This window comes from Trichosurus vulpecula, chromosome 4, assembly GCF_011100635.1.
Source record: "Trichosurus vulpecula isolate mTriVul1 chromosome 4, mTriVul1.pri, whole genome shotgun sequence".
In the NCBI taxonomy this organism is placed as follows: Eukaryota; Metazoa; Chordata; class Mammalia; order Diprotodontia; family Phalangeridae; genus Trichosurus; species Trichosurus vulpecula.
Window position 1 is genome coordinate 96,693,687 of NC_050576.1, and position 18,863 is coordinate 96,712,549.

Consider the following 18,863-nt stretch of genomic DNA (forward strand, 5'->3'; position numbering starts at 1 on the left):
TGTCTAGAACGCTGACTTTTTAAAAATAGTAAAACATCATTTCAAATAGATAAGAGTCCATATTTAAGAAAGCTTCAACACAAATTTAAAATATAAATTTTTAAAATAAATCATTATGAATACATAATCACAATATTATTTCCCTTCCATTTGCCTTATAAATACTTTTAAATCATTGTTACAAGATACTGCCTACCTGAATGTATTTTTTTGTGTTTTGTAAGATGGTCATGACGAATAAATGTTTTTCCACATTCATCACATTCATATCTCTTATCATCATGATGGACTCGCAAGTGAAGTCTAAATATAAAGATGAATATTGAGAGGAATTTGTAATTGGTGTGAGAATGAAAAAAACTAATAAGCTCTGAAAAATATGAAATTTTCTCTCAAATATGCACAAATTATCAGTTTTGTATCTACGATTCATGGTATTTTCCCCACTATCACACAATTACGTGCAAAGGTGCTATTTCTTTCCCTACATGTTCCCCCCAATATTTCTACATGTTCCCCTACTACTTTTCCTGGGCTACTTTACCCTGCACACCAAGATTTTTAAATGGCCATTCCTTACCACCAGGTCTGGGGATGGCCAGAAGTAGGACTGAACCATGAAAAGATTTGCTTAGAGGTCAGAATGAGTAAACATATGAGCTATGCAGTGTATTACATGCCAAATGGTAAAATAAAAAATTCTGAGGTTATAATTTCTTTTGGGTAATATAGAAAATGATCATTCTCCTTCACTTAAAACCAACTCTATGTTTTACTGGTAGTTATAGTTTTTTTTTAAAATAAGTTTTTATAAATATTTTCTATTTCCTACATCATGATAGTATCCCATGTATCCCTCTCCCTCATCAAGTATTTATCTTTATGTGAGAGATGATCTCTCAAAAAGTGAAGACTTCTCAAAGTGTTAATAATTTCTTGTGCCCCCTGTTCTAATAAAATATACTCGCTCATACAAAAACAACATCCACAGCAAGTTAATTTTGTGAAAACATGTTTATCAGCATATCCTGTATTGTACTCGACTCTCCCCAGTCACCTGGACCCTGTTTTTGAGCACGAAATAGAAACAAATTACCAAAAGACACCCCCCATCCCTTGTCTGCGGTTTTTTTCCTACCACCCTGTGTACCTTATTCCCTTATATGGTAAACAAACAGCAAAGCCTCCTCCATCGCTGGGTGGATTTTCGTGAAATACACTGAACACCCTTCAGCCCAGCCAATGGGATGAAGGGGGATGGGGTTAGGGGTTCTCGCATCAGGGATAAAAGGCTGAGGGTGCGACTCCCAACTTGTACTCCCTGTCTGGTGCTGCTCTGACCAACGAGGGGCTGTACCCTTTCTTGCAAGAAAGTAATAAACTTTCTGCTTTCAAGGTATCCACGTCTTTGTATTAATTTTATTTGAGTAGTGGTCTTTTGTCCCCACATTTATAAAAACCATATTTTACTACATTTTACATAGATTATTTTATAACCTGAGGAACTTTATTCTAATTACAAACAAATGTGGTTTATGGGAAGAAAAGAAACACTAACTCCTATTAGATAAATTGCTAGAATAGATTTTTTTTTGCTACTTTTGATACAAAAAATAATGAAGTGAATGAATGAAATGACTAAAACCATACCATTTTTATTTTCCTTAAATTGGATGAAATTCAGAGATGATGAAAAGGAAACTATTTTAAAATGCTGACTTACAATTCTTAAAACAGTATTATTAATGCACAGATATATGTTTATCTTCAAATTTCTCCTAGCTATTTACCTCCATCCCTCACCTCCCCCAAAACTCCCTCATACACATGAATTGTAAATATAGTCAGTGATAAGCATCATGAAAAAGGCAGATGGATCGTGATTAAATAAGGCACAATTTTCTTAAGAGAATGGAGAATATTCTAGAATGCAACATTATCTACTAAATAAAAACCAGACAAAAACAACATGGAAACTTCCAACATAGATTTATTAAGTTGACTGTGCATGAAAGCTTTATTAACTATGCACATATACATAATGTATGTATACATATGTAATATATATGCGTGTATACCCGTGTATCTATATGCACATATAGTTAAGTATAATTTACCTAGAATAGCATTTCTAGCACAGTTGGTTCTTAATGATGTGAAAATATTTCATAAATTATATTTAAGGATAACTACAATATCAACAGCTGCAAAGTTATAAAACAGAAGGCTGATCCACCTTCATAAACCTGTGTACACAAATAGCACAGTTAGGTCCCACAGAGTGCTCAAGAAATGGTTTTTTGCTGCAGTTGGCACTAAAACACTAAAAAGACACTCACACACACGTGACAACTTCATCTTGCTTGGCTTTATCTTACCTGTATGAGCTCCCATGGCGAAAACTCTGCCCACAAATACTACACAGATGTGGTTTTTCTCCACTATGAATCCTCAGATGTTCTTTTAAGGTAGTTCTGTATTCAAAAATAATGCAACGTCATTTAATACCATTTAATGATGTTGTTTATAGGACTCTCTCCTTTATAGACTAAAGTTTAAAGAAAACAGCATCTTGACATAAACAGTTTAGGGACTGTTATAACAGAAAGCTGAAGAATCTATTAACCAACTATTCTATCAGAATATTTATGATGAAAGTGAATCTCTACACGCATAAAGATGTACTAAAGAAAGGTGACGTAAGGGAGGTAATAAAATGAGTAACCAACCCTCTCTTCTGCCTACTATTGCAAATACCAGTTCTGTCATTACCAGTGGCTAGTTTTTTGGATCCAGTTAATCGAAATAACTATTTAAGCCTTCAGAGATTACAGTTGAAGACGTACCAACAAATGGAAATAGTTCTTTGGGTCTTACCTGGTACATCATTGTGTAGACTTGGTACTAGGTAAGAATCATCCATCCTTTTTTATTAAGAAAGGATTAAGATAATGATGAAAGAGAAGAGGTACTACTCCAGGTTTAACTGAGGAGCAATCAGGTGGTAACTGGCTTACTTGACAATTCTAGAACATAAGCCCAAACTGTATTTTTATATATTTGTGATCTTTTTCCCCCCTGTTCAACATTCCTATAAATATTACCTAAGTACAGGGATATGCTGATAAATTTTTTAACAATAGGTTATGAAAACACATGGCACTTTTTTGTTTAATCTGCATTACTAACATTTGCTACATTCCTTTCTTAAATATAGACAATAAACAAAATACCAAATCAAGTTCACACTGAATATGTAACAATCCATACTCCAAACCCTGTATGAGCTGGCTCCAACACACCCCTGCACCCAGGGATGAAATTCTCTTAAAGGCAGTGAGGGAATGGGTCAGGAAGCTTGGGGGAGTATGCTAGTTTGATCTCCCCTGAATATTAATTAATATTATATTAAATTGTTTTTGGCAGACTTGAGCCTAAAATTGCAGAGTATATTTCAGTATTATTTTTTCTTCCACATAAGTCAACAAGCATTTAATAAGAATTTTGGCCAAGCACAAGAGAATCATCACCAGTTATGAACAGTCACTGAGTGATTTTTTCCAGCTAAAGCAACTCATCAAAACCATCCAAGAGGGTTGATATATCCTGACAGAGTCCAAATTAACACCAACAAAATAACAGATGCTTGAAGTACTAAACAAGAGGAATTAGTATCAGCTAAAAACTGCTCTGTATTTCAAATGCTGAAGGGAAATTTACCCAGGTGCTTTAAACCTTTATGTGCAAAGTAGAAAAGCCAATAGTGAGCAAGAGAAAACGAGAAAGGCAAGGTCTACTGCCGCCTTATTCTCTTTCCAAAGGAATAAAAAGTTTAAGTAGTACATATGTGAGGAGTGATAGAGATGTAACGAATCCTGGCGGGGGGAGGGTGAAGAGTGGGTCAGGGGAGAGAGTATTGAGAAAAATAATTAACAAGAACCGGGATATTTGGTCCTTTCTAAAATTACTGTTTGAAATTCCAGAACCATAGTATACTGATTAGTTTGTTTTTGTATATACAGTGTATTCCTTCATAGGAGGCAGATAGGTGGCTCAGTGGATACAGTGCTGTGCCTGGAGTAAGGAAGACCTGAGCTCAAATCCGGTCTTGGCCATTTACTACCAGGGTGACTCTGAGCAAGGCACTTAATCTCTGTCTACCTTAATTCACTGGAGAAAGAAATGACAAACTTCGCCAGTATCCTTGCCATGAAAACCCTATGGACAATATGTTCCACAGGGTCACAAAGAGTCAAACACAAGTGAATGACTGAACATCAAAAATATTGATTAATGCAATCAGTAATACCACCTAACCATTCTTCATCCATAATAAAATTTAAAGAAAGATTTTCCTTAATCTAAAGAACCAATTACAGAATCTCAGAGTTGCAAGTGTCCCTGGATGTCACCTAGTCCAACCTGTACTTGAACAGGAGAGTCTTTCAAAAGATGCTTAATAAGGGTTAATCAACCAGTGCTTAAAGACCTCCAGTAAGACAGAATCCACTACTGCCCAGGGGGCCCGGTCAACTCTTGGACAGCTCTGCTAGTGAGTGTTTCCTTACTTTGGGGTGAAATCTATCCCCCAACTAATTCCATATACATATTGTAATGAGACCATCAGAACAAATACAATCCCTCCACATGACAATCCTTCAAATCAATGAAGGTGTTGATCTTCCTCTCACTACCCCAAAAATATCCAATTACTGTTTTCCACAATAAACATCTCCAGCTCCAACTTTCAAATGACATTATTTTGAGACCCTTCCACATCATGATCAGACTCCAGCTTATCAATCTTTCCAAAAATATGGTATCCCTAATTTAAGGCAATACACTACAGATGTGCACTGACCAGTGTAGATTATAGTACTCTTACATACCATATCATTCATAATATAACCTAATGCCGCGACACCTTCAGCTCACATTGAGCTTGTAGTTTACTAAAAGACCTAGATCTTTTTCAAATGACTGATGGTCTTCCCAAACCCTCATAAAGTCCTACATGAGTTTAAAAAAAAATCACTTACCCAAATATTTACCCTTATTAAATTCAGCCTTATTAAAATCTGTCCATTGTTCTAACCTGTCAAAATCTTTCTAGATCCTAAACCAGGCCCCCATGAGCTTTGTGTGAAATGAAAATTTTATAACCATACTGCCTAGGCCTTTATCCAAGGAATTATTAAAAATGTTAAACAGCACAATGACCAAACCATATCACTAAGGGAACTCTACCAGGGACCTTTTTCATAATAACAAATGCATTAATATTTTGATCCAGCCATTCAGTGAGCAATTATCTGGTCTTTTAAAGAAACAACAATTCATTCACCTTCTACTGACATTTGGATCCAAACCCAGTGATTTAGATTCATAACAGATTTAGGGGAAAGGAGACAGAAGACAGAGAGGAGAGAATAGGGAGAGTAAAAAGAGGGGAAGGTAGGGAGAGACAAAAAGAGAGAGAGAACAAAAATGTAGGGTCAAACACAGCAGAAAGAAAAGTACCCAACCACCAAAATGCCAAAGAAAGAATTACAGTCAGAGAGAAAGGGCAGCACTAAGTATAATTAAAATAATAAAATAATTCAATTTACACATAGCAAATAAGTTCTTCTAATCATTACCCACTTCAATAATTCCTTTCCTATGGAACATGTGGTCTATACAGAAATAATTTCATTTATCACCAGCAATTATCTATTCTGAAAATTCTAAAATTTCTGACTAATAATTTTTTTTTGGCCATGACCTGCAATTTCACATTGTAGAAAACTTCATTGAGAAAGCTCCCTCTACCAATTGTCACCTTATTATCTCTCGCGCAGCCAGGTGGTGCCACAGTGCAGAAAGCACTGGGCCCAGAAACAAGAAGACATGAGTTCATATATGGCCTCAGACCCTTATTAGTCATGTGGAGCTGGTTACTTAACCTCTGTTTGCCTCAGTTTTTTCATCTGTAACATGAGCATCTACCTTGCAGGGTTGTTACAAAAGACCAAATGAAATAAGGTTTATAAAAAATGCTTACTACAGTGGCCTGGCACATGGTAGGTGTTATATAAATGTTACCTATTATCATGATCATTATTGCCGCTTAATTATAACCTTCGTCTTTTACAGCCATAGTCAACAGACTTCGTCTTTTCATTGGCCAGAGCTTTATCTATTCCCTCAAAACAAAGTTTCAATAATACATATAAATAATACCTAATCACCATAGTGAATTAAGAAAGAGAAAATCAAACTTAATCTTGGTGTAGAGGTCAAACAATCCAGTTTACAATACCAGTGTTATTACTGATCACTAAGTACTCAATGAATAAATGATATTTCTTCTACATGTCATTTAGTCACAAAATTTTAAGTAGTTCTACCCACCCATAAAACCACTTAGGTGATCTAGGGCATGAGTTTCTAGGAAGCCACGTCTGCCACTCCATATGTTACTATTGAGCCAGTGTTAGCTATTCTTTACAGCTTCTCTAAGACAGGATATAATCTGTAGGTAAAGAGAAATTACACTAGAATTGTAATTTTTTTGAGGACCTCTGGAAAAAAACAACTTAAATTATACTCTTATGTTGTCATTCTTATTTCTGTCTCCTATCCAGTACGTCTGAAAAACAGAGTTAAGAGTTGAAGAAGTAACTGTGCCAGCAGATGGTGCTGTTAAAGAAGGCATAACAATACTGTGATGGAGACACAAAGATGTAACTCACTTCAGGTCACAGAAAGCTTCAAATCAAATCTTATTACTGGGGTGGGCCACTTTTTTCCTCTGGATTTGTTTCCTCAACTATAAAATGAGGAGTAGACTAGATAATCTCTCAGCTCCCTTCCAACACTAAAGCCTGGGATCCATCCTATGATACTTTATCAGTGCCTTGTAGGATAATAAATCTTTATTTTAACTTTCATTTTTCAGTGTTTATTGACTAATAATAATAGAGAAGACACCACGGAACACTTTAAAGAACAATGACTCTGGAATGAAAGGACCTGGGTTCAAATCCCAACCCTGAGACTACCTGTGACCTTGAACAAGTGTCTTAACTTCTGTAGGCCTCAAGTTTACTCATCTGTCAAATAAGGGGATTGGACTAGATGACTTCTGAGGTACCTTTCCATTTGTAGATTTATATCTTGTGGTCCTAATAACAAACAGAAAATCTGGTATAAAAAAGAAGTCCTTAGCATTTTCATGTGGAATAGTGATTAGATTTCCTCTGCTTGGCCATAGGGCAGTATGAGGAGTTTAAACTTACTGAGAGGTAGGATTCAGGCTTAAATGAGAAAACTTTTACTAACAATTAGAGCTGTTCCAATGTGGAAAGTCTTCTATCAAAATTATTTTCAGGCATAAAATGCATAAATCAGTGTGACCTAATCACAGAATCTGAGCTGGAAGGGACCTCCAAAATCTAGTCTAAACCATACCTAAACAAGAATCCCCTTTTACAATATATCAAATGATCATCCAGCCTCTGCTTTAAAGACACTGAAAAAGCATAGTGCTTTGCTTATAGTAAGTACTAAATAAATGCTTTTTTTTTCACTTATTCATTAAGGGGGAATCTGCCACCTCCTGAAGCCACAACTTCCACTTTTGTAAAACTCTATCAGTATGCCTTTTTTTCTTCCAACAAAACTAAATTTGCCTTTGCAATTTCCACATGCTGCTGCTAGCTCTGCCTTTTATGAATAAACAGAACAAGCTTAGTCCTTCTTCCACCTGACGTTCCTTCCAATATTGAGAAAGCTAACATATACCCCATAAGTCTGCTCTCCTCCAGGTAGAACAATACCAGTTCCTTCAGCCAATGCTCAGAGGGCATGATCTTGACTCTTCACCATTCTGCTCAACCTCCTGCAAATGTTCTCGAGCTTATCATTGTCATTTTTTCAAATAACCATTAACTGTATTTTTCTGAGTATCATAATATCAAATTGAGGTGAAGTCTCTAGATAACATCTCACCTTTCTCTTACTGATTTTCCACATATAAAACAAGTCCATTTTCTCTTTCCACCATGAGTACATTCTATGTGTCGTTTCAAATTTCCAGTGTCATTGAACTGGCGACCACAGATATCACATGGAAATGGACCTAAAATTTGAGAGCAGAAGGAAAATTCATTCACTCAGGTTAAATGAAAGGATGCTAAAGTAGGTGTACCTTTGTGTGTAGGGATGGAAAAGGTAGGATGGAGTGGGGAATAGAATACACAAAAGGTTTAAGGCTCATATTAACACAGTAATTAAGTTAATATTTTCAAAGAATGCTGGTAATTTAAGTCATTGCTCTGGCTTTAAGTAAAGAAAATTTTAAAATCTCACATCTTAGGTTTTACAATTTAATTTCAATTTTTAAAGTATTTTAGCTGAAATTATTTTTGCTGAAAAATGTCCAGATGACTTGATTTCAAAATATTTAGGTAACCTTCAAGGGTATTATCAACAATTATGAGGCTACTATATTCCAAGGTACTGTGCTAGGTGCCAGAATATACTTACGGAAAATGAAAAGATACATCTTAATTAGAAGCTTATCATGAAGCAACTGCATCCAGAGTACAGAATATATAGAATAGTATTCTGTAGTAGAGAAGTATCAATGTCAATAAAAGGGAGGAAAGGAATCTAATGGCATGCTTCACGGTTCTGGACCTGTCAGTCAGTTAGCAATGCTCTGATTAAGCGGTTAATATGCACCAAGCATTTGGTAAATACTAAAGACAAAGAAAGGCAAAAATATGAGGTTCCCATCCTCAATGAATCCCCACATTTTAATGGGGAAGACACACAAACAGCTATTTACCTATAGGATATATGCAAATTAGGTGGCAGATAACCTCTCAGAAAGAAGGCACAAGTTGGAGTGGAAGTGAGTGAGGTGGGAAGAACACGATGAAGAAAACCAGGAAAGGCTCTTATAAAAGGTAGGACTTAAAAGAAATCTGGGAAGCCACAGCACAGAGGCAAAGATGGAAGAGCATTCCAGGAATGAGAGACATCCACTGAAAAGATACAGAAAGGGGCAGATAGGTGGCACAGTGAGTAGAGCACTGGCCCTGGAGTCAGGAGGACCTGAGTTCAAAGCTGACCTCAGACACCTGACACACTTACAAGCTGTGTGACGTTGGGTAAATCACTTAACCCCAATTGCCCTGCCTTCCACCCTCCAAAAAAAAAAAAAAAAAGAAAAGAAAAGATACAGAAGAAGAGGGAGACAGAGTGGAAGAAATAGCAAGAGGGCAGATGTTGTTGGATCATAAAATACATGGTGGAAAGTGAAGTTTAAGACTAGAAATAAAAAATGAAAGGCTGTTGTGAGGGACTTTTCAAAAAATATTTTTTAAGTAAGCATTTATTTTCCCTCTCATCAACTTTATTTTTTATTTTTAGCTTTTAAAAATAAATTTTCCCCAATTCCATTCTTATTTTGAGTTCCAGATTCTCTTCTTCCCTCCTCTTCGAGACAGTAAGCAATTTGGTATAAGTTATACATGTGTAATTATACAAAACACATTTCCATATAAGTCATGTCGTAAAAGAAAACACAGACCAAAGAAAAAAAATCCATGAAAAAATAAAGTGAAAAATAGTATGCTTCCATCTGCATTTAGACTCTAACAGTTCTTTCTCTGGAGGTAGACAGCATTTTTCATCATGAGTCCTTTGGAATTGTCTTGGATCAGTGTATTGCTGAGAACAACGAAATCGTTCATAGTTGATCATCAATCTATATTGCTGTTTCTGTGTGCAATGTTCTGGTTCTGCTTACTTCACACTTCATCAATTCATGTAAGTTTTTCCATGTTTTTCTGAAAGAATTCTGCTCCTCATTTCTTATAGCACAACTTGTCAGCCATTCCCCAACAGACATACATCCTCTCAATTTTCAATTCTTTGCCACCACAAAAAGAGCTGCCATAAATGTTTTTTCTAAAACTAGGTCCTTTTCTCTTTTCTTTTTCTTTCAGACCTAGCTGGATCAAAGGGTATGCACAGTTTTATAGCCCTCTGTGCAGTTATAAATTGCTCTCTGGAATGGTTTTGGATCAGATCACAACTCCACCAACAATGCAGCAGCACCCCAGTTTTCCCATACCCCCTCCAATATTTATTATTTTCCTTTTCTATCATTCTCACCTACTTTAAAAACAAAAAATCCCAAACAAAAACCTCTTGTAACAAATATGCACAGTCAAGCAAAACAAATTCCTATGTCGGTCATATCCAAAATAAATATACTTTCTTTCCTGCTAAATCCATTTCACAATCCCATTTAAACTCATGGTCTGTTCTGCTTATGATTAATTCTCATTTCACTCTGCGTCACAATATTGTTGTGAGGACCAAATGAGATATTCGCAAAGCGCTTACCACAGTGTCTGGCACATACTAGACACTACATAAATGCTTATTCACTGCCTTCTCTTCCTTATTTTTCTTTGACCCTTTGCTTCTATGTGTTTGAAGTTATAATCATCTTGATTTATGCCTTGGGGATCTCTGGCACCATAATAGTTCTTTATCCCTTTTTTTTTTATACCCAACCTTACTTACCAGATTGAAACTTTGTGCTAGGGCCAGGCCATATACATTAATGGTGGGACTGTCTTTTCCTTATGTAATCCTAAAGAATCTTGTCTGGAGTCCTGCTGTTACTTTCTCTGGGTACTGAACGTTCTGTACTCTTGAAACTATGAGAGGAAGCTCAGACCAGAAAGCTACAAACTTTCAACGCGTCCTCTGTAGTCTTGATCAATTGCATGGTCTGCATACTGACTTCCTAGGCTTTCCAGGCTCCAGATTCTAATTTGGATCTAGACAACGTAACTGAAGACTTATTGCTGGGTTAAGTTCCAGTCAAGAGTTGCTGGCTCTGGCCCCATCAGCTAGGTGGAAGACTTAATAGATTGAGAATGAAAGAGCTGCCTGCTTACCCCTATTCTAAGTACAGGGGGCTGAATCAGAAATTCACTCCCGTGTAAGAGCAAGAGCCCCACAATCAAAAGACTAGGGGTGAAATCTGCAATTGTGGCCCACTTCTGTTCCACAGTTTCTGTCCTGGTAATTTAACGATGAAGTGAATTTGTGATCTTGGGCTAGAAAGATCACTCATTGAATTTCTTCTTAGATTTTTCAATCACTACTTGGTCTGATGCTCTTTTAAAATCTTTTGCTGAAATAGCTATTGGGAAAGCCAGGTTATATGGCTTCCTCCTACTCTATCATCTTTTTCTTATCTCTGGGGAGGGCTTTAAATGCCAAATAGAGGATTTTATATTTGATCCTAGAAGTAATAAGTAGCTACTGGAGTTTACTGACTCAGGGATGGGATGATAGTCAGACCTGAACTTTAGGAAAATTACTTTGGCATCTGAGTACAGGATAGACTGGATTGGGTAGAAACTTGAGGCAGGAAGATCAACCAAAAAGCTATTGCAAATGAGAGTCTATAATAAGGCAATAGCCGTTTAACAAGGATTTGTTCATGTAATGTCTTACACCTATACTTCAAAAAAAAAATCAACTGACCAAGCATATGGCAGTGAAGACAGCTTGACCACAGGTCATGAGAGTAAAGGGGACACATATAAAGATTTTGTAAATGTAGAGGTGGCAAGACTTATTAACAGATTGGTTCTGTAGAATTAGTGTAACAGAGGAATCAAGGATGACAAGTAGATTGTGAGCTTGGCCGACTGGAAGAACGGTGGAGTCCTCAATGGTAACAGAGAAGTTAGGAAGAGGAGAAGGATTTCAGGGAAAGCTGATGAGTTCTGTTTTAGACGGGTTGAGTATGAATTATCTACAGGTTACCCAGTCTGAGCAGTTGGAGATAGGAGCCTGGAGATGAGGACAGATAAATAGATCTGAAAATCATCTGCAGCCCAAAAAATAGACAGGGAAAGACTGAAGCTTAGAGAGTGGGAATGACAGATGGAAAAATGTGCAGAATAACTTAAATGAAAGCAAGCTTATCAAATCTCTGAGGATACCAGAAAACAGGGAGAATGGCATAAACAAGATATAAAGGCCTAGAATGATGATCTGGAAAATTAAGCTCAACAGAGATTCATTCATGTAATGTCTTGTATTTAGCCTTAAAAAAAAAAATCAAAGGAACAGTGAAGACTAGGCTTGACCACAGGTCATGTAAAACAAACCTAAAAGTTCTATGAAGACAGAGATTAAGTAAGTTTTGTACCATTCCCTCCACCCAGCATAGAAGTCTACATACGGTAGGTGCTCTGTAAGTAGAGAAGTAATTGGTGGAATTTTTTATTTAAAAGATCTTGTAAAAGTTACACTTATAACAAACTCAATCTGACCGGATTAAAAAGTTAATTCATTCTTAGGCTGCACAACCTAATGGTAAGAATTAGAAAAGTATTTCTACCACACTTCTGTACTGATCAATTATAAGCAAGATACACACAAGATAAATTGGAGATCATCTCAGAGAGGAAGCACTAATAATAAGGAATAATGAGAAAGGCTTTTTGAAGAAGGCGGGACTTTAGTGAGGGTGATGCGGTGTTTCGTCTGAGGAACATATAAAGGCCAGTGTCACTGCATTGCAGAATACTTGGAGAGGAGGTAAAGACTGGAAAGATAGGAAGAGGATAGAATATTATGAAGAGCTTTGAAAGAAAAACACTTTACTACAACAATCCAGCCTACTGTTTTTGGCAACTTGTCATCTTTCTACTACTGCATGGCAAAACATCAAATATCACCTCCAAGCCACCCACAAAGTAGAAAGACAGTAATGTGAGAAAGGAATATTTCTAATTACTGCATTGGGACCATGGTTTTTCCCTTTTTCTACTTTCTCATCCAGAAACCAACCAGTGTGGGAAATCTCTCTTAGAGATTTACCTAAGCCAAGATTTAATCAGACAGTAAGAGAAATTCTAAGTATGGGCTAATGGGTATATTCCTGCTCATTCGTTGTGTTTTCTGACAGGTCTGGGGAAAAGTTGATTCTTCCTATTATCAAGACAGGTGACATGGAAATTGATGTCTCTTTGACCAATATTTGAATGACCTAAGTAACATACTCCAAAAACATCATTTTAATATAGCACACATCTGTCTTTGTGTTAACAAATCTGAACTGACTGCCATCTCTCATGAACACCTCCTCTTTGAAGGACATATAAACTGCAACCCCACCACTATTAGGGGTCTTTAGTCTAAGAGAGATGGCCAAATGACCATCCTTTTATTAATAACTGCTGACCTTATTCCTCATTAACAAAATGATTAAATTACCCAGCTCTTGGACCTTTTTAATCATCACAGTTAAGAATATATATACATTAGAAAGATTATAACATATAGCCACATGACAGACAACAGTGAGTCCGTTAACACACACACACACACACACACACACACACACACACACACACACGTCTCTCTTAGAGAGGTTCTACAGGTAGACAATGACCTAGATCAGAACTGAACAAGGATTTTATTTTATTTGGGAACATAAATGCCTGTCAAGAACCCCAAAAGTGTTAGACGGATACTAACCTATCACTTTAACACCAACATCCTGGAAGAATCACAAATGACCCATAGTGATGCAAAAAGGAACAGAAAGACATGTGGTAAACAAGTAAAAAGGCTGCAGATGTTACCATTAATGATCTACATGTGAAAGATGGCATTAAACCTTCTAGAATAAACAAATATAATCAGAAAAGGTGCCTACTTATGTTAAATAAAGATGGACAATCTAAGAGTTACACTGATATTTATAAGGAAGGTCTTCTGCCCAAGGGTAAAATCTCTGAAGGATTTTTACAGACACAAAGTCGAATAGAATGCAAAGGTTTAAATGGGTTCCAATTTGCTATACTAGTACAGAATGATGGGAAAATAAGTCCCGTGAAATACTGAATTACCAAACCTACTCAATTGGTGACACTCAACTCCCAGTAAACTGGGTACTAGCTTCAACTAATCCTGGCAAATAAAATAACCAAATTGTCATTTAGATTTCTGACCTATTTACAAAATTAATTTGAAAAAAATACCAAAACAAATTTCCAATCATTTATCAACAGCAAGAAATCGCAGATAAATAGCCAAAGGGCTCCCCAGTACCTATAAAATGTAAAAAGACCTATAAAAAAGCTTCTAGTAAGTTAAGTGGATTTTCCTTGTAAAGTCTATGGAAGAGCATCAAACGAGACTTACAAAGAATCAGGCAGCATGAAGAAGTTGCAATCTATGTTGAGGGTAGAATGACTCAAATCTATTAGCTTACAAATCCATTAATGTGTTAAAAGTCCATTATTCTCCTATGCCCAATGGGCTAACAAGCAATACCACTACTAGGTCTGTATCCCAAAGAGATTAAAAAACGAAAAGGAAAAGGATCTACATGTACAAAAATATTTATAGTAGGTCATTTAGTAGTGGCAAAAAAATGAAAATTGAGGGCATATTCATCAACTGGGGAATGGTGTGATTGTGATGAAATACTATTGCGCTCTAAAAAATGATGAGCAGGATACTCAGAAAAACCAGGAAAGACTTACATGAACTAATGCAAAATGAAATGACCAGAATGAAAAGAATACTCTACATAGAAACAGCAATATTATATGATGATCAACTGTGAATAACTTTGCTATATTCAGCAATACAATGATCCAAGACAATTTGCAAAGACTTATGATGAAAAATGCTATCCCTCTCCAGAGAAAGAACTGATGGGAGTCTGAATGCACAGCAAAGCATATTTCTTTATTTTTCTTGGTTTTTTTGGTCTATATTTTCTTTCACAGCATAACTTACATGGAAATGTGTTTTGCCTAACAGCACATGTATAACCTATGTCAAATTGCACTAGAAGAAGAAAAAAAGAATGTTAAAATTGTTTTGACATGTAATTGGGGAAAAATATAAAATATTAATTTTAAAAAATAAAGTAGATTATTCTAGTATCAGGGAGCAGTAGCTCAGATGTTAGCTTCTGCTAACATCACTAGTTACTAACAGTGATTTACATACCCAGGTGGAACTTTTCTTGGTGTTTTAGCCGTGCAAATCGTGATTTGAAATGTTCTTCACAATAGGTGCACTTAAAAGGTTTGTCTTGAGAATGAAGAATCATATGCTCCTCCAAGTGTGGTCTTCGAGTAAATGACTTCTTGCAAATCTAAAAAGATATTTTCAAATAAAATAGTCCAAAATCAAAATTAAACTATAAAGAAAACAAGTCACAAAATAAGCAAGATACTTTTTTGAGTCTAAGTTCCTATGGAAAAGATTTTCAGAAACAAAGTACAGCACAAAAGAGTAACTTCTATATGCTAGGTTAGAGATTGCCCCTGTGCTTACACTGCAATAGAGATCCCCAGAATGAGAAAATTCCCTCTACTAAGTCAGGCTGATACCTTGTCAACAACTTAAGAACACTGAGAAGTTAAGTGTTTTGCACAAGGTCAAACAGCCAATATGTATCAAAGATGGGGCTTAAAGACATTTGAGGCCAGCTATATCATGTTGCCTTCCGTTAAAATCATAAAAATTTTTAAACCACTACAAGGGATTAAGTACAAAATGAGTATCATCTGAAGGAGGAAAACATGAGATATTCTATTTTAGTTTTACTTTGAAGTTGAAACTGAAAAGAACTATGTTCCAGGGTATTGTCCTATATTTAAAGGAATAGTGCCAGGCCACAGAAAGTGTTCAATAAATTTTTGCTGAATTAACTTTTCTCTATTTTTGTGTACTTATTCCTGGAGACGTTCAACAGAAATATGAAAAAAAATTTAACTTCTTTAGGGAAGGGGGAAAGGAATAAGCATTTATACAGTGCTTATTATATACCGGGCCACTGTGCTAAGTACAATTATTATTTAATATTCAAAATAACATTTCAAAGGTGGGTCCTGTTATTTTCTCCATTTTATATTGAGGAAACTGAAGCAAATGGAGGTTAAGTGACTTGTCCACAGTTCCACAGTTAGTAGTCTGAGCTTGGATTTGAATTCAGTTTTTCCTGACTCCAGGTCTAATACTCTATCCACTAACTTCTTCTTTTACCCTGCTGTATATGAAAAGTTTTGTCTTCCTGTATATAGCTTGTTGTACATAGTTGTTTCCATGTTATCTCTCCTATTAGATTGTGGGAGGAGGGTGAGAACTATCTTTTACCTTTGTTTATACCAAAGAGCTTAGTACAGTATCTGGCACATAAAAGGTGCTCAATGTTGACTGACTGACTGACTAGTTATTTAAGAAAGTAACCATGACAAAACCACTGTGTAACTGTTTTAAACTGTTATTTAATTTTTTTAAACAAATATTCAGGGGTTTAAAAAAATTTCTTAAAATGTGGAAGTCAAATTTTTAAGCAATTAAGAGGCCAACTACAGAAGGAAAGATTGATCTTATGTGGATAGAAGTGATTAATGTTTAATTCCATTTCCAGAGAAAAGCTCTTATTGAGAAAGCCCATCACAAAGTTTGCACAGGATCTTCTCTAGTGCTAGACAAAGCTAACAGCTTTGGTCCTCAAGTTAATAGAAGAGAAATCCAATTCAATGTCAGTCCCAGCATTTCTTTTTAGCTTTAGGCCATGCTACGTATTCATTCATTCTACAAATAACTGCATACTATATGCCAATGGATAGAGTTAGCCTCAAAGCCAGCAAGGGCTGGGTTCAAGTCTCACATCTGGCACATACTAGATGTGACCTAATTTCTCAGTGCTCTAGGTAACTCACTAAGGCTATCAGTTGGAGAGAACACACCAATCTGCACTGATCAAGAGTGTTCTCTCATCTGAAAGTTCCCCATACTATTATAGATTTAATCCTTATCCTTCTCCTGATGTTCAGGACAGTGTGACAGATATTAAGAGATAAAAACACAAATAACATACAAGTTTTGGCTTCAAGGAACAATTAAGAGAAACAGAATATATGTGCACAAATAACTATTTGTAATAGTATATATCATACATATACTATATATAGTCAATATAAATATACATTTATATATTATGTATTTATAAATATATATACAAATATAGTAAATATAAAAGTAAATCACTACAAAGTATTACATACATATGCATATAAAAAATAGAATACAAAATATTATATGTTACACATATATGGGTGTATACACACACCTACATACACGAAGTATAGTTGGGATAGTGGTACACAAAAAAAGGTACAAACAAGCTGATATGACATTTCGAAAGAGATTATATTAAACTGAGGGAATAAGGAGATTTGTGGAGGTGGCATTTCAATTACCTAGAGAGACAAAAAGGATTTCCACAAGTGGAGATGCATATGAATTCCAGACATAGGGAAAAAGTATGAGAATAAAAATCATCACAGATAATAGAGAGAATGGTATGAAGAAAGGTATGGAGGAAGAAAAAAACCTCAAGATTTACTTATAGTATGGTAAGTAGCTCAATTTGGATAGTATTTAAGAGAATATCAGAGGAAATAGGATGAGATATGAGTAAAAAGGTATATTAAGACTATATTAAGTGTTAAATGCCAGGCCAGGGAATTTGGACTTTATTCAGAAGACAATGGGAAGTCACTTAAGATTTAAAGCCAGGTAGTTATGAAAGCTTTGTTTTCAGGAGATTAATAGATCAGCAGTGTGTGGGAGGCTAATTTAATAAATATATCAGGGGAAAGCTAATTTAAAGCTGAACCAGGATAAAATAGAGGAGGCAGATGAGATAGATATTGCAGAAGACTGAGACAAATGCGCTGGTCTGACAAGACCTTTCTGAATCCTAACTCTGGCATCCACTGCAAACATAATAGATGCCAGAGTCAGAATTCAAATGAACCTGTCAAGCTAAAACATCAGTCAACAAGCACTTATTAAGCACCAACTATATGCCAGGCAATGGGCTAAACAATGTTAATACAAAGAAAGCCAAGTCTAAAGGGGGAGACAACATATAAACAACTAGGAACAAACAAGCTACGTACAGGATAATTGTAGATAATTAACAGGCAGAAAGCATGGGAATTAAGGTAACTGGGAAAGGCTTCCTGTAGAATGTGGGATTTTAAGGAAACCAGGGAGGTCAGGAGGGAGAATTCCAGCAATTGAGAAACAGCCAGTTAAAATGCACAAGTGGGAAGACAGTGCCTTGTTTGAAGAACAAAAAGGAGGCCAGTGTCACTGGACCACAAAGAACATGAAAGGGAATAAGGTATAAGAAGAGTGGAAAAAAGTAGGAAGAAGGCAGGTTATGAGGGTCTTTGAATGTGTCAAACAAGAGGTTTTATATTTGATCCTGGAGGATATAGGGAGTTTCTGGAGTTTACTGAGTACAGGAGTAATACGATACACTTCAAGAAGAATATTTTGACAGCTGAATGACACACAGACTGAAATGGGGAGAGATTTGTGGCAGGCAGACTCATTTGCAGGACATTGCAATAGTTCAGGAATACAGTGATAAGGGCCAACATCAGGGTGGTAGCAGTGTCAGAGGGCTTATATGAAAAATGTTATAAAGGTAGAATTAGCAGGACTAAGCAATAGATTGTGAAGAGGATAAGACAGTGAAAAGTCAAGAATGAAACCAAGTTTGCAAGCCTAGATGAGTGGGATGATGTATAAGGAAAATTTGGAAGAGGGGAGGGTTTGAGAAGAAAGATCTTTAGTTTTTGACATGCTGAGGTTAAGATGTCTGCAGGACCACCAGTTCAAGACATTTAACAGGCAGTTACAGATACAAGATGGGAGATCAGAAGACATTAAGGTCAGATAAGTGGATATGGGAATCTTCAGGAAAGAGATGATAATTGAATCCCTAGGAA

General features: G+C 36.0%; 1 protein-coding gene across 1 annotated transcript in view; it reads right to left on the reverse strand.

The window, feature by feature from the left end:
* Nucleotides 1-18,863, reverse strand: part of ZBTB41 (zinc finger and BTB domain containing 41) — a 54,336-nt gene that overhangs the window by 10,418 nt on the left and 25,055 nt on the right. The window contains exons 5-8 of the mRNA XM_036755129.1: nucleotides 15,055-15,202; nucleotides 7,993-8,122; nucleotides 2,379-2,474; nucleotides 197-303 (exon numbers count right to left, since the gene is read on the reverse strand). Of these exons, the coding sequence (XP_036611024.1) occupies nucleotides 197-303; nucleotides 2,379-2,474; nucleotides 7,993-8,122; nucleotides 15,055-15,202 (481 nt within the window). The remainder of the gene's footprint in view (nucleotides 1-196; nucleotides 304-2,378; nucleotides 2,475-7,992; nucleotides 8,123-15,054; nucleotides 15,203-18,863) is intronic.